This window comes from Pristis pectinata, chromosome 20, assembly GCF_009764475.1.
Source record: "Pristis pectinata isolate sPriPec2 chromosome 20, sPriPec2.1.pri, whole genome shotgun sequence".
NCBI classification, from domain to species: domain Eukaryota; kingdom Metazoa; phylum Chordata; class Chondrichthyes; order Rhinopristiformes; family Pristidae; genus Pristis; species Pristis pectinata.
In genome coordinates this window covers 21,904,554-21,932,203 of record NC_067424.1, presented here as the reverse complement: position 1 = coordinate 21,932,203, position 27,650 = coordinate 21,904,554, and the positions used below count along the sequence as shown (strand labels likewise).

Genomic DNA, 27,650 nt, shown 5'->3' with positions numbered 1-27,650 from the left:
GGAGTCACCATTTGGCCCATATTAATTGTTTGATAAAGCTTTCCAGATCTTCCTGTGCCTCTACCCAAACCTTTTAACTTATTAAAATTTTTTGAACATATGTGGACTCAGTCTAGTCACAATGAAAATTACAACAATTCTCCTACTTCAAACCAATTTTAAATGCAAACATTGTATTTGTCCTCAAATGGTCAAGACTTCCTTTAATTCTACATGTGTGTGGTACAAAAATCAAAGCTGATTAACAAAATTTGTTCCACTGAAAACCACAAGCAGGAAAACCAATGCACAAGGCAGCTTTCTGTGGTTTATCATTTTGGGTCACCAGCAGGATTAAGATAACAAACCAGTCATTACGACAGTATATCCTGCATAAAACAAAATTATCAGACATCTTGACCACAAAGCCTATCTTGCAATTGATGTGGGTCTCTAAGAAGTTAATTGCTATTGATTTAATAGAGTTCATAGTCTTTGAAGTTAGGGGTTGGCTGAGTTATTAGCCATTATCTTACTTAATTATAACCATTATATGGATTATTTAAAATCCAGTGAGCAGCATCAATGTTCACGCAGTTTCAAAAGATATTTATTTAACATTCCGATGTTGCCAAGTATCCAACATTTCTAAATATTGCTCACCCCTCAATTTGATCTCAGGTAATATTACCTCCCCACAACTTCCCTTTGTAAGTTGCCAATTTCATTCTGGGAGATAAGCCCTCATATTCCGCAAGAGTTTTCTTAACAGTGTCACTGATACCAAGGCCCTCACATTTCTCGGTTGGTCAAAAAAGTTTTGACATTTTACAATTCTCATTCATTTCAGTGATGACTTGTTTATTTTATGGAAGGCTTGCAACAGATAGGCAGACTTAACCATGCTGAAAGTAGTGAGACAATTAGAAATGATCTGGTGTGATGTGATGGCTGCTGTTTCCTCCTAATCCAGGGAATTTAAGAAAAAACTGGGGAGACCAAGGAAAGAAGAGAAAACAAGTTAGAAAATGAGCACTACGAGTCCTGAAACGAGGGAAGTGAAGCACCTTTATTTCCTGAATGAATAATTAAATAAGCCTTCATTTCCTTACCAAGAAGGATTTAAAAGCAGCCTGGCTTAGACCAGCAATCAAACTAGAAGATAAAAGAATTTAAAATCTATATGTTTGTCACTGCTCTTTTTGTTTCCTCCATTTTTTAAAATTTTCTCATTAAGAGCTTATCATTCAAGTTAGGCAGCATCGGGATCATTCGAGCATTTGTTTAATACTGTATAGTGATTATATATTTTTGAACTACAGGAAACTTCTTGAAGACTGATCACAGTTCAGTCTTAGCTCAGTTCCATGTCACTTTCATACTTATTCTGATGTATTCCTATAAATTTATTGACTCAGTTTCCCCTATTTCAAAACACGGTCAACAGACATTTAAGAACCCAAGACCAATTTCATTACAAGCACATTTGGGGCAAGGAAAGGGAGAGAAAGGACAGGATTAGGTGGTCAGTAGTGACATCAAGCAGGGGATTAGGGGCAGTGTCCCAGTCCAGTGTGCATTGGGACAACTTTGTTTAAATTCTTCACAATGCAACAAAAGGAGCACTACATAAGGAATGACATCATCCCGTGCACCCGAGACTGAAAATATGTTAGGACACAAGGTGATAAAGCCTAGAAGTGTCTGATTAAATTTTCACAGTGAAGTGATACAACCTGTAAATGGTCATTATCACAATTCATTCAAGAAAGGGCAGGTCAATTTCCAATTGCATAATACTCAAGGGAAAACAAAAAGCACTGCAAGATTGAATTTCTAGGCCAGGATATAAAGAACTACATCCAAATGTAGACTATTTTTACGGAAAGATGCAGAGTACTCTGCTTGATAGGGTGAAGGTGTCACTAACTACATTATCATCTGGAATTGTACAAGATTTCGGGGAATGCCATCTTTATTGTGCACTTTATTGTGCTGGAGCCAAGCCGTGCCTTTACTGATTAATAACTCTTAAGTATTTAGACTTTTTTTTAAAAAAGCTACTCTCTTACTTTCATACTGCAAATGACAGTGTTTTGAATGCTCAGGGGAAAACAGAGAGAACACCAGTCTCTTAAAAGGCTGCATTCTTGTTACTATCAATTCAGACAGTCCCTTTCAAAAAATGCTGCAGACTTTTAACGTCAAAGAGAAACACACTTTTAATTGATAGCATGACAAGGAAGGCTCCAAATAATTGTGATCGTATAAAAAAATTCAAAAACTTCCATGTTTTATAGTAATTGGAAGAGGGCAGAAAAACAAAAGACACAGTTGAGCCTGTAAACAGCATATTATGCAGGGGAGGGGAATAATTAAAAACTCTTCATCACTGGAGAATACAACAAGTAGTTTGTTCAATCAATAAATTCTAATGAGGTAGGATGAGGGGTGAGCACAAAATAAATAAGTGCATACAGTAAAATCAAGTTGCACTGTCATTTAAAAATAGCAGGTGGGATTTACAAGCCTCATACCTGCAAACAATTTCAGAAGGACTTGTGTCTATTCATGCCTGCATACCTCCCAACCTTCCTTCCGAGTGCCAACCTTATTCAGGTTTCTTGAATAATTTGGTGGATATCTAGCTGCGCAGTGTTAATGGTGTCCTCCAGAGCTTTGTATCCTCCAGGCCTTTGTATCCCCACCAATTCCCTCATGACTTCTCCCTGGAGCTCTTGAAGATGCCTTTCTATCCTATGGATGCTAGCTACAGGGGGAACATTGCCTCTCTCTTGGATTGCCACAAGGACATCTTCAGCTGGATTACTGCATGCTAATTTCCTTCTCTGTGTTGAAGACACCTCCATATTAGAGGAATGTGTGTGGAGTCTGCAACAATAGTCACTACAGTGATTTAGTTTACTCCCCAATATTTTCGGGATAAAGGACTGCAATTTCTTAAGAGGTCATCAATTAGAAGAAGGTAAATTAACCTGACATATCGCAGATAGACACAATTTTAAGGTTTCAATTTACCAAACGTTTGGGCAGTTTCTGACATCATGAGAATACAATGAATCAACCTGCTAATAGTACAATTAACAGTATGTCAAAAATGCATAATAGCAGCCTGAAACCACGGGGCATTACTACCCCTCTCCCCATCCTAGGAGCAATATTAGGGCTTTTGCTGCTGTCCCAATGTTGAACATTGGTTTAGGGTTTTTGAATGGGTGATACACAATATAAAACAAAGGGCATGAGCAAAACATTCCCCTAGTTCAGCAAGCTATTCTTTGATAATTAGTGTACTTTACCCTCCATCATCCCATGCTGTAAATGGAATATATCAGATGGAAAGGGAAAGAGGGGGAGAAAACCTCATCTTCCTGGTTATGGCAGTTACAGATTCTCACTAATCCCTTCCCTTCACAAAGTCTCTACTTTGTCATGATAAACTTTCCCTGCCACTATACAAAAGGAAGTTTAAATAGGGGTGCTGATTGCCATACTGTATCCTTCCAAAAGGTTTTGCAACGCTCAGAAAACAAAATGGGTTACACTCAAGTATTACCCAAAGGGTGAACAAAAAAAACCCCTACATTAAACATGTCCATAATTCATTGCTTACAACGATGATGGATAATGTACTGTACCATAAGATCCCAAGTTTAAACCCCAAGATATTGTAGCTCAGCTAGAATAGGATAGGGGAGCTACAATTGGCATCAAAGCTCATACTGTCTGAAGAAGAGAATAATTTCGATCAGATGAATAAACATGGCTGGACGTCAAATAAGGACATGATCATAAATCAAGCTCATTTATGTTGCCCCACAACCCCCACCACACGGTCATGCAGTATACAAACCTATCCCAGTAAGAAAATGCACCTTCACAGCAGCAAAAAAAAAACTAAATGTGGTTCACCAGGGCAAGGCCATGTGATCATTTTGTTGTTCTCTCAATATGCAGGATACACAAAGACAAATGTTTTACTCAGGCACAATTTCAATAAGATCAATGAACATTGCATTTGTTATTGGTAATTCTAGAAATATAATGGCTATCAGTTGCAAATGGGTCATGGTCAATCCACTCAGACTGAATATTGCAAAGACCATAAGGGTAAATCACCAAGAGATGACAGAGTACCCACAATTCCTCATGTTGAGAGCCCTGCTGAAACATTAAGGAAAGGCCAAAGCAGACTCCTCTTACAGATTGGAAGTGAGTTAATGTGAAGTCAACTCATTGCTTTTGTGGGCTGCCAGCAATTGTACATGGATTACACAGGATTGAAGAACCACAGAAACAGACTGAATATCCATGTGGAGTATGACTTGGATGAAAACATGGATGGGTGGGTAAGTTTGCAGATGATGCAAAGATTGGTGGCACCGTGGATAGTGTAGAAGATTGCCAAAGGACACAGCAAGATATAGATTAATTGCAGATATGGGCAGACAAATGGCAGATGGAGTTTAATCCAGTCAAGTGTGAGGTGTTGCACTTTGGGAGATCAAATGTAAAGGGAAAGTACATACTTAATGGCAGGTCTCAGCCAGAACTATCAACTATCCATTTCCCTCCATAGATGCTGCCTGACCCGCTGAGTTCCTCCAGCATTTTGGGTGTATTACTATCTTTAATACATTTGTTTTCTAAAGCAGTATAATGCTTTTGCTTTTATAGTTGTTGTTGTAGTTGTTGCAATCTTTGGCTCAGTGGATAGCACTCTTGCCTCCTTGTCAGATGGTCAGGTTCAAATCCCACAGTAGAAACCCGAGCAAAAACTCAAGGGGAACTGAACTTTTGAAGGGACAATTTTTCAGGTGAGACGTGAAACCAGTATTATACCATCTGTTCTCAGGTGGATGCAAAGCATCCATTGGAATTATCCTAGGGTATTGGCAAATGTAACCAACATTAATAAAAAATAATTTATCTGATCATTATCACGGTTCTCTTTGCCACTCTTAGACATTATCCACTGACTGTTGCTGGATGAGCAGATATGGACAAGGTGGTTCCATTCCACGCCTCAATCTTCACTACAACAAAGTGTCACTGTCAAACCTCACATGAATAAAATCATTTTTAAAATTTGGAAAATGAAAACTAGTGCTCTAGGTACCATTTTCCAGCTAACAGTCAACATTTTAAAGAAAGGGCGAGAAAAATTGCAATAAAACCAGAATGACAGATCTAATTTTGCACATATTATAAAAATTTCATCTTCACATTTATGATTTTAGACCAACTAAAAACCAAATGTTTAATTTTGTTATTTGTCAATGAAACCTCTTAATGACAGTTTACACCCATTTTTAAAATGATTAACAGAAACAAGTTTAAAATAGGGGGTGGGGGTGGGCAAGGATATTTAAAGAATTGAAACATTTTCTTAAACAAAAAGGAAAAAATGTCAAGAGGTTACGTTAAGAAAGGCAACCTAAAGTGAAAAATAAGTGAGAATAAAAGGCACCAAGTTAAACAGAATTAGTTAAAAATTAATTTGTATGAGATTATACAATTAATAGTTCAATAATAGAAATGTCCTGTAATGTTACAGAGCTTTAGTACTTTTAACATCAGTGATATTTCCAGTATCAGGATGCTTGTGGCCAAAAGTAAAACAACTGTTAGTTTAGGGAAACAGGAATTCCTTTATATACATAGGCGATTTAGGAGTACAAATGTTTGACACTAGTTCTTGGCTTGCTCCATTCCTCAAATGTAAATACAGACCTCAGAATGTCCAATGAATTGCAAGACAGGCCAATTAGTTTTCAAGTATCATATCTGAAGATTATCTCACCAAAATAATATTATAGAAGACATAAGAAGAAAAAACACTAAAGTTGAGCTAACTGCATTCAGTGTTTGCCAAATAAAATATGAGTCTTAATATCACATAATATGTATTTATAATGCTAGTGGAAAACAAATAGTGTAAAGTGTTATAAAATATTTGATGCGACTGTGCAGTCGTTCCTCAAGCAGAAACTGCTGCCAATTTCCCTAAGCCACAAATTCCAATGTATGGACATGGTTGAACCCAGCTTTAGATACAATATTAAACATTTTTGGCCTACCAGTTTTTTAGGTCTACCTCTGGGCTTCGCTCCTCCTGCACCACCAGATTTCTGAAAAAGAATCATATGCAAAAATCAAGCATGCACAAATTAATTATGTATAAATCCTCTATTTTTAAAGCACATTTTATATTTTTAGTTGTCCACAACCTTGGAGTCTTGATAAGGCAGCAAACTAAGTGATTAGCAGCCCTATGGGCAATGAAAAACTCTATCAAAGCCCCAGAACTTGCTGGTAAATGGCACCAGCACCATATCAAACAGATATTTGCAGGTCAAAACACTCTAACATATTCTTGCCAACCAGTCTGTCACTTTGCTCCATTGCTGGACTCTGCAGCAAGAGAGCACAAACTTGCTAAAATTCCCCAGCATTTACACTGCTCTTAGATTCTGCACCTGGATGGAACAGTGTCCACAGCCCATTCATTTAAATGGAGAGTTTATGTCTGCAAGGAAAAATGGGGAGGGAAGAATGAGATGAGTCTTTCATTATTTATATCTAAAACCATTACAGCAAGTGGTTTTAGGCAATTTAGTTTGCTTAAACTTTCTAAAACGATTTAGAATTTTTTTAAATTTCAAGTAGTTTTCAATGCTTCTGAATGGCAGAGACATTTAGAAACACTTTGAAACAATGACAACTTTGAGATGTCGAAACAGGGGACCTTTCTGTATAACAAAGTTATCTTTCACGAAATGGACATTACTGGCAATATTCTACCCTAGATTATGCTGTATTCTATCTATAAAGTGCCAGGAGTATAGAGCTGTGCATGTCTTATACATTCATTGATGACTTACTCCATTTTATCATTACGAAATCAAAAATCTTAATTGGCTACAACAATGCTACCGACAAAACATAGTAGGAATTAAGAGGTGAGACAAAAATCACCAAAGTCATAGTCATAGAGCACTACAGCAGAGAAACAGGCCATTTGGCCCATCTAGTCCATGCTGGCCTGGTTTTCTGCCTAGTCCCATCTACCTGCACCCGGGTCATAGCCCTCCATACCTCTCTCATCTATGCAGCTAGCCAAACCTCTCTTGAATATTACAATTGAACCCACATCTACCATTTCCGCTGGCAGCTCATTCCACACTCGCACCACCCTCTGAGTGAAGTAGTCTATGACCTCCAGTTCTAGTCTCACCCAACCCGAGGAGAAAAAGCCTCCATGCATTCACCCTATCTATACCTCTCACAATTTTGTATACTTCGGTAAGATTTCCCCTCATTCTCCTGCGTTCCAGGGAATAAAGTCCTAACCTATTCAACCTACCCCTGTAACTCAGGTCCCCAAGTCCTGGCAACATTTGTGTAAATTTTCTCTAAGAAGTCCTACGAGTTGCAGCTATACCTTGCACAGAAGCCATGCTAGCAAGAATTCAAATGCCCGAGGTCCACCATGTTATATGTATGGTCAACAATCCACTCTAAGAAGACACTGTAGAGTGAATTTGAAAAAAAAATCAGTGGGAAATTGGCTCTCCCAAATTCTACAAGGACTGCATCAAGTAACACTATAGACTCTGCCAGGCTGGACTTAATAATCTGGGAGTGGAGGGGCCATCACAGGCAAGCTTGGCACTTCATGCTTCTTTGGGCAACTAGAGGAAATTGATGCCAAACTTGCCCTGGCACATTTTCTGAAGCCTGCCTGTGGAAACTGATTTCCATTAATAGTGGTGGTCATTCTCAAATTAGAGTAACAGTAGCATCAGGTCTCAATTTTGAAGGTACTCCAAAGTGATGGTAAACCCAGAAGTATGATCTTATTTCAATAAATCTCCCCAAGGCTCACTAGAACCAGGACTGCACTGGACCTTTTCTGGTCAGTGATAGTCTTCCCATCAGCTCCACTCTGCTGTCTATGTGGAATTTGCATGTTCACCCTGTGACCACGTGAGTTTACTTGGGGTACTCGAGTTTTCTCTCATATTCCAAAAGACATGCAGGTTGCTAGGTTAATTGGCCATGGTAAATTGCCCCTAGCATGTAGGTCAGTGGTAGAATCTGGGGGAAGTTGATGGGAACGTGGAGAGAATAAAATGGGATTATTAAGATTAGTGTACAATGTGTACTTGATGTTTGGCATAGATTTAGTGAGTCAAGGGGCCAGTTTCCATGGTGTATGACTCTATGACAATCTTGAAGTATTCAAGAGTCCCAGAACTTACTGGCACTTACACCAAGAAATGCCAGAAATTCTGTGCAAACTCAGCAAAATCCAAGGCCTCAAGAATGGAACTACCTTTCAATCAGCTTGTCTGAAAGTTATAGAATGTATAAAATTATACACAAGTAATCTCCAACAGCCAACATATTAGAACTCCCCGAACTGTACTCTGGAAATATCTTCACCAGAAGAACTGCAGTGGTTTCAAGACAGTGGTTCACCACTACCGTCTCAAGGGCAATCAGGGATGGGCACAATGCTGGGTTTACCAGTGATTCTCAGATCCTTAAAATGAATTTTAAAATTGTTAAAACTTAGTTTCTTTTTTTTTTACATAAAGTGAAATAAAATTTTCAGAGAAATGACAGATACAAAGTGGAACAGAAAAAGAATACTGTCTCATCTATTCATCATAATCAATTTTAAAGGTGTGCAAATATAATAAAGGATTTTACTCAAAAATAAAATGAACAACAGACTTCCTCAGTTTAGAGTGTGCAACCAGTAACTTTGCTTTTCAAGGTCCTTCACATCCTTGGAATAAAATAAATTCATATTCAGTTCTTTTCTCAGCCTGACATTAGTCACCAAGGTCACAGATTCCACTGTGGCTTGTGGTTAGTGAATGAGCAAACAAAGTAAGAGATGGAGGATAGGGAAGAGCAGTTTTACCAATTGGCTTGATGTAGGAACGAACAAAGAACTTAATCACATTTGTTGGTCAGAGATTTGGAATGTAATGCTCTGCCAGATATCAAACTGGAGGTGTCAGGCAAATAGCCATGAAATTCCAAAGGTATGCATCAGTTGGCCCTTTCTTTAACAAAACAAAAACAAACCAAGCATTTAAAAAAGTACAAGGTTCCAACAGAAATAGTTCATATGTAGTAACCTCCATTCACAAATGTGTTTTCTCAAAAAACGTATAATCTCGAAATTGGACCATCCTTTTTAGGTGCTGCATGGAGTACTAAAGTCATTCGGCTTCCTCTGAGACTATCATGAGATTAGCCAAAAAAGCAATTCAAATTGTGTTGGGTTTATACTCAAGAGGCAAATGGTAAAATAGGTCCTGCACTATTCCTGACAGGACTTCACCCAGTTTAGTGCAGCTACTGACACTTTGTTATCTGCTGGTCTGAGAAAGGAACACTCTCCATGGCAGCCGGACTTATTGAACACATACACTATGGCTATCATGGAGGAGATAGGGGCTTCAGCTGTCTGCTCCAAATGCAAAATCCCCACTCACATTAGAAACATAGAAATCAATTTCATCCCCTCACAAGATGCATCAGAGTAAGCTGCATACTCCTGAAAATAGTTGTAAACAAGCCATTTCAGTAATTAGATCAGGAATTCATTTATGGATGTGTTATGTGCAGTGCAGGTGGTGCTGTGAAAACAGGATGTGAGGAATTATTGTATGTTGTCTGGGATCTTTTGCTTCATTATTGATGAACTATGTTAGTTTTGAAGGGTGAGTGGAGAGGGTCACTTTGCCTGGATCGATAACAATGATTCTACAGGCTCCTTGAGAGAAGCACTCTATCAGGGAGCCCCTTATTGCGTGGGAGTTAATGCTGATTACATTGTGACTGTTCAATAATAGTTGTAGCTTGCATCCAAAAGCCTCTGGTGCAAGGGCATTTAGGCATTGTACGAATAGCAATAACACTAGGTGCAAGAAACACAAGAAACCATATATGCTGGAGAAAAAAAATGGAGCAAAAATCTGGAGCATTCGGAGCAAGTCTGACACAAGATCAGACTTGTTAATGTAAACATACAAGCACTAGGTCTAATTTTGCAATGGGTGCTGCTTCACCTGAAAATATTTACTATAGCAATCTAGCCCAGAGTAAAACTTAGGTGCTATTTGAGCATTAAAAAAGCACTAACCAATCCATTTCCTGGGTGCATGGAACTGGCTTTGAGAACACATTCTTATACAAAGTGTAATGTCATCATTTAACTTTGTATGTACAAATATCATTACCAGAAGTCCACGTACGTAAACAGGTTAGTGTAATTGAAGCAAGACTCTTCGGAATCACAAAATCTTCTTCCTGAACCAGATGGCTGCTTAGAAGCATTTTTTCCCAATAAAGTGTTTTGATATAATTGAATTTGTTCATTACAGTATTCATTTCAGTTCTAAATGAAATTATAAAAGCCACTCTCAAGGCAGCTGAAGTCACCTGGGAAAACCAATCCTTATCTGCCAATGAGACATCATTAACAGAAAAACATGCATTCACGATTCAAATAGAAATCACACCAATGATTCAGAATTCCTTGACAGACTAGTTATAAAATGCCATCCTTTTGAATCAGGAACTTTTCCACTGTTAAATATAAATGCTGCATTTATATTCTGGACCTCAGTACAACCAGTGATACAACATAAACAAGGTGGTTGCAAGAAAATACAATGGACTTCTGCTGTTCTACCTTCCAAACTCAAATGTTGAGTTCAACAATGTTGTTATTAGTACTTCCACCTGGTAGAGAATTGCAAACAACTTAGAAATCAGCTAAAAAGGATCAAGAATGATTAAGAAAGCAAAAACAGAGTGTATAAGTAAATTTGCAAGGAACATAAAAGCTTCTAAAAGTACATAAAAAGGAAAAGATTCAAGTATAGGTCCATTACAGAAATGAGAACTTACGATGAGGTTCAAAGAAATAGCAGAACAATTAAATAAATATTTCTGTCTTCACAGAACAGGACTAAAATAACTTTCGAAAACTGCTAGGGAAAAAGGAGTTTTAATGAAGAGGAGGAATTAAATAAAAAAAAGTGCTGGAGAAACTAGTATGACTGGAAAAAGCCAAAAACTCTCCAGGGCCTGTATTCTGCAAAGCAGTGTACCAAATAAGGTAGCCATATAAATGGCAGATGCATTAGCTGTCATTTTCTGAAGTTCAACAGATAATGGTTCCTACATTATAACCTCACTTCTTAAAAAAAAACAGCAAGGGAAAACAAGTAACCACAGAACAATTAATCTAACATCAGAAGTAAGAAAACTGCTAAAAGGACACTCCTAATACAACAGGATTAGGCAAAGTCAACAAGAATTATGAAAGGGAAATCATGTTTGACAAACTTAATGGAGTCTTTTTTTTTGAGGATATAACTGGTAGAATAGATAAGGGAGAACCAGTGGATGGGATGTATTTGGACTTTCAGAACCCCTTTGATAAACTACCACATCAGAGATAGTGTTCAGAAGTACACTGATGGTAATATATGGCATGAATTGAAAAATTGGTTGAAAGACAGGAAACAAGTAGGAATAAGTAAATCTTCTTCAGAGTGGCAAGCAGTGACCAGTACAGAACTGCAGGGATCTGTGCTTGGGAACCAGATATTCACAATACATAATCAATTATCTGGATGGAGGGAACCAAATGTGATATTTCGAAGTCTGCCACTGGCACAAAACTGGGAGGGATTGTGAGCCACGACACGGATGCAAAGACAATTCAAGGCAATTTAGACAAGTTGGACCAGGGAGCAAATACAAGGTTAATGGAATACAACATAGATAAATGTAAAGTTATCCACTTTGAGAGGAAAAACAAAAAGGCAGAGTATTATTTAAATAGAGTAGGAAATGGTGATGTGCAAAAGAAATCTGGGTGCCCTTGTACTGTACACCAATCATTGAAAGCTAACATGCAGGTGCAGCAACCAGTTAAGACAGCAAAGGGCACGATGATCTTCAGTGTAAGAGGTTTTGATTGCAAGACCAAAGTTGTCAGACTACAATTATAATGAGATCACATCTGGAGTATTTTGTATTGTTTTGGACTCTTTACCCAAGAAAGGATATTCTTGAAACAAAGAGGGAGTGCAACAATGGTTCACCAGACTGATTTTCAGAATGGTGAGACTGAAACACAAGGGGAAGTCGTCTGAACTAGATCTACAGTCACTGGACTTTAGAAGAATGAGACATACAAAATGCTGACAGGGCTTGATAGGCTGGAAGCAAGGAGAATGTTTCTCCTAGCTTTATTTGGGGGGGGGGGGGTGGTGGTGGGGGGCTTAAGAACAAGAGCTCACCCTCAGGATACAGACCAAGATATTTAGGGCTGAGATAAGGAGTGCTTTTTTCAATCAGGAAGTGTGTGAACCTGTGAAATACTCTACTAAAGGCAGCAATGAAAGCAAAGTCACTGAATAAACTGAAGATGATGATAAATAAATTTCTAGGCACCAAATGGCATCAAGTGGTAAGGGGAGCGAGGAAAAATAGATATTGATAAAGAGTCTAAGGGCTAAAAAGCTTCCTCCTATTTTTCTTTTTCCTATAATGATTCCGCTTTCTCCCATGTACACCTCCTCTAACCTATTTCCTTTCTCTCATTGCCCTTGCATTAACACGTTGTCTTACTTCTCTCCTACCTTCCATCCTACACAGATCTTTTTATTTATATCCCTCCCCTCTAAGCCCTCTCTCTGTAACCTATTTTTTCTCTCCCTCTCCAACTTCTCCAGTTGAAATGAAAGATGAATGACCCAAAACATTTAATCAGTTCTTCCTCTTCATTGATATTGCCTGACCTGCTGGGTATTTCCAACATTTTTAGCTTTTATTTCAAAATTTCCAATATCCACATTATTTTGCTTTTGTACAACAGTGTACTTTTCACACTGCACTTTTATACTTTGTTGATTTTTCAAGTGATTGAACTCCTAATCTCACAGTACCTCCCCCCCCAACATTCTCCTTGACAAAGCCCTCTCTTACTAATCTTAACCAAGTTCAAGAGAGTGATATCCTGCATTTGGTTTTTAAATTATTGCCTGTTATCCAAGAGTAATTATTTGTGCACCTGATGGTATTTAGTTTATCACAGAACGTCTGATTTACAGTTTGAGATGACCAAAATACAAAGTCAGTTTATAGTAGCATCAAAAGTTTCTTCAATGGCAAAAATAGAAAAGTTAATACATGAAAAGCAATATATCATATAGATGTTCTCAAAACCGAAATGTTTAATGTTTTCAGAATCTGTTATAAATATGTGTACCACCTAGGAAATTGATCTTGCCATATATGGCATTTCTCATTGCCACTATTTTCTCTCAATGTATTTGGACTATATAGGATGGTTCTGTCGTACCCCCGAAGCAACATCATTATGACGTATTACCCTATATCTTATTAAACTGGTTTTTAAACCACAATTATCCTTGAAGATTTTTTGGGACGTCCAGTGCAAGAGCACGAAAACGTTTCTGTCACATGTCAAGGTCCTGGAGTTGCCTAATGTAACAGTACTCTGCAATACATCAAAGTTTCCTGAACCAAGTTTTAATTTTTTTAAATTTTTCATAATACATAATTTTATTAAGGGATTGGGCAGTCCAATACCCAGATACAAGCTTTTGATATGAAGTTGAATTCAAATACTCAGACAAAAAGTTAAAGAAGCAGACAAGTCAAAATTAGAATCAGAATCAGGTTATCACTTAATTGTATGACATGAAGTTTGCTGTTTTGCAGCAGCAGTGCAAAGCAAAACACAAAAATCATTATAAATTACTAAGTAAATAGACAAATAGATAGAAAGATAGACAGATAAATAAACGGGGGGGGAGGAATAACAAGGTAGTGTTCATGGACCATTCAGAAATCTGATGGCAGAGGGGAAGAAAATGTTCCCGAAACATTGAGTGTAGGTTGTCAGCCTCCCGCATCTCCTCCCTGATGGTAGCAATGAGAAGATGGCATGTACCGGATGGAGAGGATCCTCAGTGATGGATGCCGCCTTCTTGAGGCAACGCTTCTTGAAGATGTCCTCGATGGTGGGAAGGGTTGTGCCCATGATGGGGCTGGCTGAATCTGCAACCGTCTGCAGCCTCTTGCATTCCTGTGCATTGGAGCCTCCATACCAGGCTGTGATGTAATCAGTCAGAACGCTCTCCACTGTACACCTATTAGAAATTTGCAAATCTTTGGTGACGTACCAAATGTCTTCAAACTCCTAACAAAGTATAGAGCAGCTGGCATGCCACCTTCTTCTTCGTGATTGCATCAATGTGTTGGGCCCAGGACAGATTCTCAGAGATGTTGACGCCCAGGAACTTGAAGCTGCTCACCCTTTCAATCACTGACCCCTCAATGAGGACTGGTATGTGTTCGCCTGACTTTTTAAAATAAGGCCTTAAAACTGTAACAGTATCCATAACATGATAAACATTAATTTCAGAAGTATATATTATCTGCCAATTCTTTGTTCATATCTGGAAGTGTTGGCAAGCCCTCCTAGTGGGTGCCACTGTTCAATATCACAGTTTTGTACAGGTAAAGAGAGATGGTGACAAAGGAGCAGAAGAGCTGAAAACCACAGGTTAACCTTTCCAATACTGAGTTAAAATGGCAGGTAGAGAAAGTCATTTATTATCAGCACAAACATACAAGGTCCCAAGGGTAATCCAACACAGGCAACATATAGATTAGGAAGAGCAACAAGGCAGCATAGAAACTTGTGAATAATGGCAAGAGCAAAAAAATCATTTCAGGAGATAGAGGATGCACTGGACCAGATAGGTGATGACAGCACATCTGCAGAGCTGGATAACACTGGAGTATCAATGGAGAAGCCAAGTTTGTCAATGCTGCTAAGAGTGCTATGCAATGTTAACTCCTTAACAAAAAAAGCTGACACAGAAGGAATTTCTCCAATCCAATTTCTAGGCAGAGTTTTTACATGCAAAGCAAAATGGGCATTTAGCTGAAGTACTTCAGAACAACCTGGACTCACCATGAGTGCCGAGCTCCAAAGAATCAATAGTTTCAGGATGAGAGGGAAAAAAAACAGGAAAAAGCCCACAAAATTATAGGCCTCTCAAACAAAATACACTCTTGAAAAAGGTCCATTGATTAAACTATTGCAGGATTTCTGACAACGTTAATGCAAAAGGCATGCTACAATAGTGTTTACAGAGTAGACTTATAAAGGTTCTGTGGTTTCTTGCTTCTGGGTTTACTCTATAAAACAGAATTAGTTGTTAGACATGTTTGTAGATTCTGAACCAAAATATTGCAGAGGATAAATAGACAAAATAATTAACTGCTTCAGCAGCATTTCCTTCTTTCAAGCCACTCTACTGACATCTTTCCATTTAACCACTATATACACACTAAGTAGTTCCACAATTTCCACAAGTAGGCATAAGGAGTGGAGAAAAATAAAAACAGACAGGTGCATATATTCCAACTCACACTGATCATTACATCTTAGGGGCTTAATGTTAAATGAAGTGGCCATTGGCTTGCATTTAAATTAGAAAGATAGGTTATGCACAAAAATAGGTTTGTTCTTGCTTATTAAGTATTCATGATTACAATCAAGATCGATGGACATAAGATTCATAAAAAATAACTCAGACGGAAGCGTCTTTTGGACCCAGAGAAATGGTTAAAAAATCCAAAAGTATTAAAGGAGTGACAACCTATTCTGTTGAACAAGGTTTATGAAGTAACGTGCCCACAAATTCTACTATGCAAAATGGACCATAATGCTCTCACATTATCATCAAATATGCAAGTTGGAAGGAATTAATTGCATACAAAAGGAAACTGTTTAAGGCACTCCAACATTTCTTGGGAAACATCCAATGACTCATTATTACAGCTGTGAGTGTGTGTATGCGATGTTGTAAATGCCTTTAACTGCACTACAAAAACAAATCCACTTACTACTGTTATTGATTAGCATTCTTTCAAAAATATTTATTCAAAGATCAGTTTCAATCAAAAGTCTTCAACAATTGATGCCAGTTTATGAGAATGCACTTCCTGTTAAGGTCTTTCTGAATCGCAGAAAACTACTTACAATCACAAGCACCAAAATCACGGCTTTGTTGCAGATCCTACAGCAGCCTCTGCTCACCCCTATCCTCCAGCATGCTTCCTTGACATGCATGGCTAGTAAACGTGAAGTACAAGGCACCAGAGTGGAGATAAAAGTAACTAACCTGAAACATGAAAGTGTGCCTCTGCACACACGGGTGCTCTCTGACCTGCTTTATGTGTAGCATTTTCTTTTAGCTTCCAACTATTTGCTCACATCACTTCCCACCTATTGTTAGAGAAGGCCTTGAGGGCAGACAACTAATCAATAACACTTAACTTTGAGTTAGAATTGGGAATTATGAAAAAAAATCTACAATTCAGCAATGTGCCAAGTTTGATAGGGGCATCATATAAATGGGAATGTAATTAAGAGTCCCAAGGTGTACAAAAGGCATCCTGTATCAATGCAATTTTTGCTGCATTCATCTCAAGGATCTACCAACCTGTGGAAAGTGCTTCCCCACTGTTGTCAAGCATCAATTGAAAGCATTCTTTGGTGCACAGCAGTGTGCTGCCTTCACAATGGCTGAGTTACCATGCAGGGTCAAAAAAAAGGAAACCAGGAACCAACTTCTATTAAACTGTATTTAAATATTTATGTATGCTAAAGTTTACAATATTCAGATTATTCTAATTTTCACTAGAATCTGAGGTTTTATAAACCTCTGGAACAAGTTAAAATTCCTTATGTTTGTAATATTAGTGTATGGAAGATGGAAATATATTCATTAGATATAGATGCTTTTTAATGCTATATAGCTTTACAGGCATAAATTACAGCTTAGCATATTACAAAAACTGGAACAACCCAAGCGATTAAACCAAAGATTTTCAGACTGTTTTGCAACAGAACTAGTTTGCAAATACTTGACATTCACTGCAGCGAGCAATTTCCTGGATTGCCTTGGAGAAGGCTGCAAACAGCATTGCCTATGAAGCCAGTCTCAATCACTGACAGCATCTTCAGGATTTCTGTATTAAGCTACAAATATGCAAACATCCAGAGAGAGCTGTCAATTTCACTGAGAAATTATGGCACATACTAGTCGTTCAAAATGAAACACATATCATAGGTACCAACGAGTGATACCTTTAATCTTGCACTCAAACCCTCTTACTAATATTCTGTCAGCCTTTTACTGCATTTCTAATTGTTTGCCATAAATGTACATTAACTTCCAGCAATTCAGGTACAAAGACAGCTAAATTCCTAAGGAAACTAATCTCCCACCACTTAAAGGAATACCACACTTCTATTTTTTCTACCAAAGTGAATGATCGTGCATTTTTCCACATTACCATCCATCTGCCTCGCCCATTCACATAATCTATATACGACTCCCTGGAAGCTACAGAATACCAATGATACGTGCTGAGTTCCTCCAGCTTCTTGTTTGTTGCTGCAGATTCCAGCAGCTGCAGTCACTTGTGCCTACAACGGACATTTTTTCCCCCATCAGCAAACATGGATTTATTACATTCGGTCCCCTCATCGAAATTATCAATATTGATTGGGAATATCTAGGTTCCAGTACCAATCCCTCCTACACTCCTCTGGTCACACCATCCTAAGCCCAAAGTGACCCATTTATCCCTACACTCCTTTCTAACCATTAGCCAATCCTCAATACACACCAGTACAGTACACCCATCTCTGTCCTCTAATTTTGTTTAATAAGTCACTTTTCGAAAGCTTTCAGACAGTCTAAGTTCACCACATCTTTTACATCTGATGCTGTTTGAAGACTCCCACTATTTTACAGGTTACAAACTCAAATAAACAGCATTTGCCAAACGCGATTTCCCTTCCATAAATCCACATCAACTCTTCCCAAACTGATTATTGTTTAAGTGCCCTGCCACCAATACCTTAGCAGACTCATGCATTTTCTCTACTTTTGATGGCAGGCTCACATGTCTATTGCTCCCAATTTTCCCTCTCCCTGCTTTCTTAAAAAGTGGGGTTACATTTGCTGCTTTCCAAGCTGTGAAAACTATTCTAGGCTCTAAAATTGGAAAGTGACAAACAATTCAGTCACTACCTCCGAAGCCTCCTCCTCCAAAACACAGGAATGCAGGTCCTCAGGCTCTGGGATTTAGTGGTGGTTTGACTCATTAATTTCTATAATATTACTTTGGTACCAATACCAATTTCCTTCAGCACCTCCTTCAAGATCTGTTGTCTATGCCTTTTGAGACTAAAATATGTTTCATTTCTGTGTCATTTCCCTATTCCCCAATATAATTTTGCCTGTCTCAATATGCACAAGCTCCAGTGTTTATTTCCATATATCCTTAGAAGCTTTTACAGTCTTTTTTTTAAATGTTTATCACCAGAGTACTTTAATACTCTTGTTTCCTTATCGATTTCTTGGACTTCCTTTGCTGAAACTTTAGGTTTGTCAAACCTCAAACTATTGCAACATTAAAAACTCTTGTTTGATCTCACACCATCTTTAACTTCTCTTGTAATCACATCACCAAAGTAGCTATGGATGAATAATAAATGCACATAACCACATGCAGGTGATCAAAACTTTACAAAAACAATGACCGACGAATAGGACTTCAGGTTGTGTCACTCAGACAAAAAAACTACTTCAGTTCAATAATATCTTATTGCCTCTGCACAGGAAAGGAAGTGGACATTAATGAAATCTGAAATGTGTATAGTGGCTTGTTTTCTGTGAGATTCCATAGGAGCGAAAAAAAATCTCCTTGCCAAAGAGAATTCATACTTCCTTTCCTGGCTAGGAATCAATGAATGAATATTATTTTGAATGCTTTATTCATAATATTTAATCCAGTGCTCCTTTTATTTCAATGAGCAATAGAATGACAAACAGCATGAATTATATTGCTCAGCCGGCAATCTTTGCTCCATGCAGGATGTGAGCCTACACAAGGCATTTGAGATACAATTTATTTTATGTAGGTGGGCAGTGGTATAAAAATATCGACTCTTAGTGAATGATGGGCATCTCACTGGCCAAAAGAAAAAAAGTAGCTATCCATGCTATATGAAGTCTCAGGAACAATGAGATGAGATGAGATTCATAATTCTACAAACAGAATCAGATATAATTACACTTGCTCCCGGTACTGTTGCTTTTTGTTTCCAACTAAAACACTGGGTAGGTATATCTAGAAGTATTGCGACTATTGAAAGGTTAATTCTTATATATGCAAACTTATTCTTTAAATGGTTGTTGAAGGATCAATGAAAGGAATATCAATAACTTTTTTTAAATAATTGCCAGGTTACTTTCACCATCTGCTTCTGCTCTTTGTCAAGACAAAAACAACAATTGACAAGACAGCAGAAATAGTTACTCTACTGCTTTGGAAAAACTGCACGCAATTGGTGATAGACCTAGCCAGGTACCTTTCCCCCTATTTTGCCTGAACAAATGCTGATTGGGGGGGGGGGGGGGGGGGGGGAAGAGAGAAATGTCTGTCTTTAGCAGAATCAAATGTGCTTGTGATGAGCAAAACTAGTAGCTGATAATCTTGCACTATCTAGCACTGGCTAACAAAAAAGATTCTTCAAAATGCTACACTTTTAGATAAGCAGCTCTTAACACAGCAATGCAATTTTTTCTTCTCTTTACCTACAGCAGAGTTGTCCCTCTGAGTTTATCTACTAGTGCTTTATCTCTCAATAGTCTTAAGGTGCTGAGTTGAAACTTTAAAATAAATTTCACAACATCATTGCAGCCTGAGAAAGGAGACTTTTACCTCAGCTGTTAGAGCTGCCTTCAAAACCAGATCATGAAAATGAAAGGACCACAGCACCAGCTTTAAAAATGTCCTACTGTCTGCACACATGTAAAGGTGCTCTGAGTGAACATAATTTAAAATAGAGCAATTTCTTCTACCATCAGACTGATTAGCCATCCTACTAATTGCTTCCCAATTGTCTACATATGTGCACGTCTGGTCATGTAAATATTTCACAGCATAAATGTAAGCAGTTTTACAAAAGAACCAGGTTCCATAGATGAATCTTAATCTTTTCACTGGAAAACAGTGATTAAACATTCTCAAGATGCACATTATTTAAATCACTCAGTATTACACTGCATTTAGGGAATAATTACAATGGAATGTAATCTTTGAATGGAAATGATTAAATTTCAGCAGGGTATCAAACTGCAATCTGTGTAGCATTTGTAGGATCTACCAAATTACTTTTTTTTGTATCCATTTATGCAAGATGATATTTACATTCTCCTTTGCAATTATATTTACCATATTAATTCTCCTCAAGTACCACTGTAATTGTAAAAGATGAACTTAACATCCAGATTATAACATCCATCCAAAGCTGTATTGGTTTGTATTAGTTGTGCAGTGTGCCAGCATTTTAATAAATTGCAGCAGGCAAGCAGCAGAGCGATTCACTTATCATAGAACAGTACAGCACAATACAGGCCCTTCGGCCCACAATGTTGCGCCAACCTTTAAACCTCGCCTAAGACTATCTAATCCCTTCCTCCCACATATCCCTCTATTTTAAATTCCTCCATATGCTTATCTAGCAGTGTCTTGAATTTGACCAATATACCTGCCTCCACCACTGCCCCAGGCAGCGCATTCCATGCCCCAACCACTCTCTGGGTAAAAAACCTCCCTCTGATATCTACCTTGAACTTCCCACCCATTACTTTAAAGCCATGCCCTCTTGTATTGAGCATTGGTGCCCTGGCCATTTCTATATCTTTGCCAGATAATTAAGAAAGGCACCAGTTTTTCTTCACTTGAAGACTAATGAAGTAAATCTTTTATTTGTGCAGCAACTATACCATCTATAAAATGCTTTGTTATGGCCTGATGCCGACAAAGTTGTTTGTTTCCAATTGTTTTAGCATTTAACAAATATGTTATACTGAAACAAATGCTAAAAATGCACATTAGATGCATCACTTTTGGAAGAAGCATTGTCTTGAATAGCTCTTCATTAGACCTTTTGGTGAGGTCACTACACTGAAACCACTTGTATCCACCTTTCCTACACAGAAGGCAGAGAAGTAAAATTTCTTGCACTGGAGTATCAGCCTAGGTTTGTACTCAACTTCTGGCAGAGTGCTATCAACCAAGTAACAACTGACACCTTAAAAGTGTTATCTAAAAATGCAGAATGCAGGTTCACAGTTGCACTCCACAAATGTCAGCCTATAAATTAGGCTGACATTGTAGACTGAGGGAGTAATACTGTCAGAGACTTTTTGGATGCAACATTAAACCTGCCCTCAGATGTAAAAGCACTAATCAGAAAGAGTATTCTCCATTTGCTGGCCATTGTTGAGTTGTAGCACCTTGCACTGCACAACTGGCTACCATATTTCCCTAAAGTATTGATTATAATTCAAAAGACTATTTAAAATCTCTGGCACCTCTGGAGACATTAAATACAAGTCCTTACAAGATCAAAAATGGAAGTTAAGTCTTGAACTACTCTTACTGATTATATGAACATAATAATCTTACATGCAAGACATCTATCTGTTTAAAACAAAGAGTCCAATGTCTGCTCTAAAGAAAATGCAGACTATGGACATGTAAAATTGATCATTCACAAATTACATCTAAGCTTTACTTTTTTCCTTATTAGTTATGTTTATAAGCATTTTTCAAGTATCCTCCATCTCAGGAGCTGCTAATGCATTTCAGAATCATAGAAATTTACAGCATAGAAGGATATCATATGGCCGTTGTTCATGCCAGCCAAAAGACAGATTTCAAGTTAATCCCACAGCTCTTGGTCCATTATGATTATGGTTCTTCAAGTACTTATCCATTTTCTAAAGTCTGCCACATGATCCAGTTTATCATGTTCAATCCAGAATGCAAGTTATCACTGCAACCTGTCCAGAACTGCTTGGGTGTTCATCTATTTATACATAATAATTTTTAAATTTGAGTAAATCAAATTTACTCAATTCAGTAAATTCAGTAAAGCAAAAGTGTGAAAAAAAGATGCTCCTTGACCAGAAAAACAATTATGTTTGCAATACACTAATGGTCATCACTTTCCCATACTAGTAACTGTGTTGGACAACCAGACTTAAACGATAGAGTGAACCATTTGTAATTATAGCAAGCTCATGTGTTTAACATATTAAAAGCATTTCATAACAAAGAACCAACATTAAAAGGTTCATTAAAGCAGGTTGGTCAACCTGCACAACCCTAATCACTACCTCCACATAGCAACAAATATGACCAGTTTGCACTAAAATGGACTTTGCTTTTTTTTGTTCTAATTGTGTTCCTTCTTGTATAATTTATGTTTAATTTATTTTTTTTTAAATGAATGTGGTGCCTCTAGGGCTATGTGCCTGTGATGCTGCTCCATACATGTACTTGTGCATATGACAATAAACTCGACTTTGACTCTAGTATTAGATAACAAGGTCTCTCGTCTTAAGGAACACCATTTCCACATATATTCAATACAAAGTTTCTATTTTACCCAACCATGAGGGAGTGATTCAAATGTCATGCTTGGCAGTGGGACACAATGAAAAGCAATCTGCTATAACTTCTGCTGTAATTCAACCAATTGTTCCACATGCTAGTCAAAAAAATTCCATATAAAAATGTCGATTAGTTAACTGCTAATGTCAATAAATGTTTTAATAAGAAAAAAAGCGTATCTTTACAAAATTACTCACTGGACATAAATACACCACACAGAAAAAACAAACAGAAATTAGGAGCCTACATATAACCCTGAAAGGTCAAATCATAGCATGTTTTTCTTCTGTGAAGACGTATGTCTGAAAATGGGTTTAACTTGCCATATCACTCAAAAATGTGGGGAAAAACAAAATGAAGATTTACAAATACCTTCAAATAACAAATGTGAACACTTTAATGAGATCTTGTAGTCTTACAAATACATGTACTTACTCTGCCAGATTTAGAAGAAGAAACCTTATTTTTACTTCCTCTTGGTCTTCCTCGTGGTCGCTTTGGAACAGGAGCCCCCGTTGGTTCCTTTCAGAAGGAGGATAAAAGGTTTTAATAAGAATTACTGGCACAATCAAGGTAAAGTAAACCATTTGCTTCATGTTGGTACTTTTTCCATTTGCATACTACCTAAAATAAAGGAAGAAGTCCTATTTAAACTCATCCACACTGTTGTTTTTCCCCAGTACAACGTACCTCCACATAACAGCAGTTTATATAACAGAAGTTCCTCTTACAGAATTCACAAATCACTACCAACAAAAAAAAGATATGGAATAAAAATATGCTCTTATGGAATTTATGTAAGGGAAATAAATAAACATATACAGAGAACTGAATTTGTTTACCAAGGACAATGATCATAGGCTGCTGATTCACAGCTTGAGGCCACTTAAGGATTTTGCTTTGGAAATTGACAAGTCAACCTCTTCCATTGATACACAAGAGACTGCAGATGCTGGAATCTGCAGCAGCACACAAGATGCTGGAGGAATTCAGCAGGTCAGGTAGCATCTATGGAGGGAAATGGAAAGTCAACATTTTGGGTCAAGACCCTTCATTGGGTTCAGGTAAAAGCGCCTCAACCCAAAACGTTAACTGTCCATTTCCCTCCATAGACGCTGCATGACCCGCTGAGTTCCTCTAGCATCTTGTGCTGCTCTTCTATTGAAACGTTATCAAACAATATCACATCCATTTCTAGTTAATTAAAACAACAACACTTCCTCTTCTGCCTACAATACAATCAGAGTTCCCCCATTAGACAGTCTCAAGCACTTTTTAAATAAAACACAACATATTGCAAAAAAAAGTTTGTACTGCAGCAGTAAAATGACAAAACTCTTATACGAACGCGTTTTTGCCAGGAAATAATCAGAGGACCAAATTATTTGCAAAGTGCTCAAGAATACAGAGAGTCTGTGATTTCTTCATGAGGCAGTGAAGGGTAAAAGTGATTTAATTGCCACACATCCTTATTTTGAAATAACACAAGTTTGGTGTGGCTAAAATTTTACAGTTTTTTTCTTCAATGAGGAAAATGACTTTTCAGTTAACATCCAGATAATATCAGTATAAACATGGTCTTAATCAATTGGGGGATTGGGGGGGGTGGGGGAAGAAATCACAACTAAAAACCCTCCTGCCATGCTGGTTGCCAACCATCTACCAAGTCCTGTTTGGCTTGTAGCCATGAGCAACATGTTGACGTCACCCAGAGGAGAGCAGACGTAATCAAACATTTGGGAGCTTTTCCCGTGATTGGCAGCCCATCCAGCCAGCAGCAGCCCGGCGACCTCCGTCACCCGACCAATTGCCGGAGGTAAGGGGCCGGGACTACCGGTTCACAGTGGTTTAAAGGTCTTATCTTGCGCTGGTGCTGAAAGCAACGTTGTAACAAAAGGCAAAACCTCAGCAAAAGGAGGGAATGCAAACGTGCTGCAAAATAAAACCATAGCAACTGGCCTGCATCCCCGAAATGTACATCGAGGGTCGTGCAAATAAAATCCAGCAAAGAAAAAGTGCACTTTATTTACAGCCTGACGGTGCTGCGCAATTCGCAGTAGTTTCGAAATCGATAAATTATTCAAAAACGTCCTGCATTTTGCACTTAAAATCGAATTAAAGCTGCAACCAACTACAGCGGGCTTGTTTTATGAAGACGCGTTAGCATTCGGAAGATACTATTTGCATATACAAAGCAGTAAAAACTTGCATTAAAATCCTATTTGCAAAAAAAGTGTTCTATAGTCGGTAAGAAAAATAATAACAAAGCAAAATGATAAATGTTCACCTAAAATGGCTTTACGCGTGTGCTTATACGTTTGTCCAAGTGGAAAGAAAGTATGCCAAATTCAGCTCTATGTAAAACGTATTTTAGAATTTAAATTATACATTTCATACTTGGGTTTGCTTCCTGGGTCTGCCGCGTCCTCTCTTTGGCGTTACATCCTTCTCCTGTTTTACTGCTAAAGGCTGGCTAGATTTTGCACCTGTATCACTCATCGTTATTTTTTTCTGCAAAAGAAAAAGTCACTCATTTAAACAGAAAGGGCAGAAGAAGATTAAACTGCTTCAATGCAGCAAACAGAAATTGAAACTTCTCACAGTAAACATTTTCCGTTCAGTCGATGCAAATAAAAGCTTGCATTGCTGTGCTTAAAAGGCAAATTAAAATAAAACACTCACAGGAATGCAACGTCCAATATGCAATAGTAATCTCTTTTCCTCCTTGGTCAAAATAAAACAAAAGCTGGTACAAATGCAGAGCCCACATATAACACACACTAGGCCTGCTCCTGAACTCGATTCGTACCCTGAATGATGATCACGCTGCTCTAATACGGCGGGTGGAAGGAAACGGAGAATGAAAATGAAAAAAAACACTCTTGGCTCAGATCCAAAGGCGGGCAATACTCTGCACAGTGATGGTATTTTCATATAAAAAATAATAATTTAAATAAAACCTAAACAATATCAAAGCAGTTTCCACAGCCTGGACTGAGTTACATAGCAGCAAACCAAGTTCTGATTGGATCCTATCCAGCAGGTTATTAAACAGAATCCTCCTAAGGGATGATCTACCCGCTCAAATATGCGCGCTCACTGTTATTGTTTGCAATGGGGGATCTTTTTTGGACAAATTATCAATATGTAAAACATGCTGTAGTGATCCTGTTACGCATGCCAACGTGCAGAGGTTTATGTTTGCAATATCACATGCCCTGGGACTGGGCTCACTTTGTTACCTCCCACCAGCCGGCGAGACTTTGATCAGAATCGCGCACGCTACCTCGCTGCTCCCTCCTCTCCCTGCCTGCGCTTTCCCCAGATTCCAGAATCAGCAACAGCTCGGCCTGACTTTTCTATCTCCTAGGCATACGTAAAAACTACACCCAAATATTTGTGGTAGGATTTTTCAGTTGACGCATTCCTTTTCATTATATAATTCTTTACCCTGATGCTTGGTGACAAAAGTTCTTCATTTATGTCGATTCAAGAGCTTTATTCATATTTAATATAACATATTAAAGCGTACTAAAATGCTACTCTGGTGACCTTTAAATTGTTGTCTTTTAACTATTTACTTCATATTTTAATTTCATTTCACAAATATTTTTCACTCAAGTGGGCAGGAGTAACCCTTTTTCTAAGGTACACATTCTGGGGCTGACAGTTAAGATCTTCCTTCATGATTTATTCCACATGATTTCTACGCTCCCACTGAAGAACCTTAACGATTAGCTGAGCAACACCTTGCCAAGATTGTGACTTCACTTTATGTGAAATCACTGGAACATATATCTCTATAAAGTTTCTTACTTGAGGTGTAGATGACAATAATGGAAACCATTGATTCCATAAAACATTTACAAAAAATTCTAATTTTGATAACCTTAGGATATACTCTTCAAACAGATGCAGTAAATGAGGCTTGAATTGTTTAGAATTGTTTAAACTGTTGTAATTTGAAAAGACTGTTTTGAAAGTCCAATAAATTTGAAGTCACAGTTTTATACAATACACTGTCTGTTTTTGCCTTGCAAACTAAATATCTCTGCTAGTTTTTTTTAAGTTCAGAGGATCTTGGCACCATTGGCAAGACACATTTATTGCCCTTGATAACGTACTGGTGAATCTTGAATTATTGCAATCCATGCAGTGGAGGTTACCTTTAGGTAGGGAATTCCAGGATTTTGAGCTCCTGATGGATTTCCAGGTCAGCCCTCTATATACTTTGGCAAAATTGAGTGTTTTGATTGGCCATTTCAGAAGGGCCTTAATCAGCCACCACTTTAAGCAAAGTCATAATCACTTTATCGTTATTATATAGATGCTGCTTGACCTGCTGCGTATTTACACCAACTTGTGTTTTACTTCAGATTTTGCTGTATTTTGTCTTTTGATATTTTCTTAATATTTTATTGAAACATTATTAATAACTTGAAATTCAACTTTTGCATGATAAATCCATTGTTTATTAAAGTTTGATACAAGCTACAAATAGTTTCATTTGGTCCATTACACAAACTATATTAAACATAGAGCAGTGGAATGCATTAGATAAATTAGTGTCGAGGAGTGAGAATAACAGATGCTTTTTTTGTTGCGTTGTGACAAACTTTATCTATAATGGACCAGCTTTCCTATAGAAGGCATCTAGGAGTACCAAATGTTAATTACACTTGTCCTTGCAGTTACTGAAAATGCAAGGTGATGACATTGCAGGGGGAAACAAGCCACATGGTGCCTAAATGAATAGGACAAGGAAGTTAATCCTGATGCAGGATTTCAACCCAAAACGTCGACAATTCCTTTCGTCCCTGATGCTGCCTGACCTGCTAAGTTCTTCCAGCAGATTGTTTGTTGCTGTGAATTTCTGTCACTCAGCCAAAGGATTCTGATATTAAGGCAAAAACAATAGAGAAAGAAGTATAAGAGTGGGTGAATTCAATTTCAAATTATATTGGAATCAAAGAAAGGTAAATAAAAACTGGCTAAAAACAGAGAAAAATAGATAGGAAGAAAAGGAAAAA

The 27,650-nt window shown here is 37.8% G+C and overlaps 1 protein-coding gene across 1 annotated transcript in view; it reads right to left on the bottom strand.

Moving 5' to 3' along the window:
* Window positions 1–26,778, bottom strand: part of LOC127580830 (high mobility group protein HMG-I/HMG-Y-like) — a 67,663-nt gene extending 40,885 nt beyond the window's left edge. The window contains exons 1-4 of the mRNA XM_052034755.1: window positions 26,745–26,778; window positions 25,018–25,131; window positions 23,056–23,142; window positions 6,081–6,131 (exon numbers count right to left, since the gene is read on the bottom strand). Of these exons, the coding sequence (XP_051890715.1) occupies window positions 6,081–6,131; window positions 23,056–23,142; window positions 25,018–25,119 (240 nt within the window). The 5' untranslated portion in view covers window positions 25,120–25,131; window positions 26,745–26,778. The remainder of the gene's footprint in view (window positions 1–6,080; window positions 6,132–23,055; window positions 23,143–25,017; window positions 25,132–26,744) is intronic.
* Window positions 26,779–27,650: the final 872 nt, after the last annotated feature.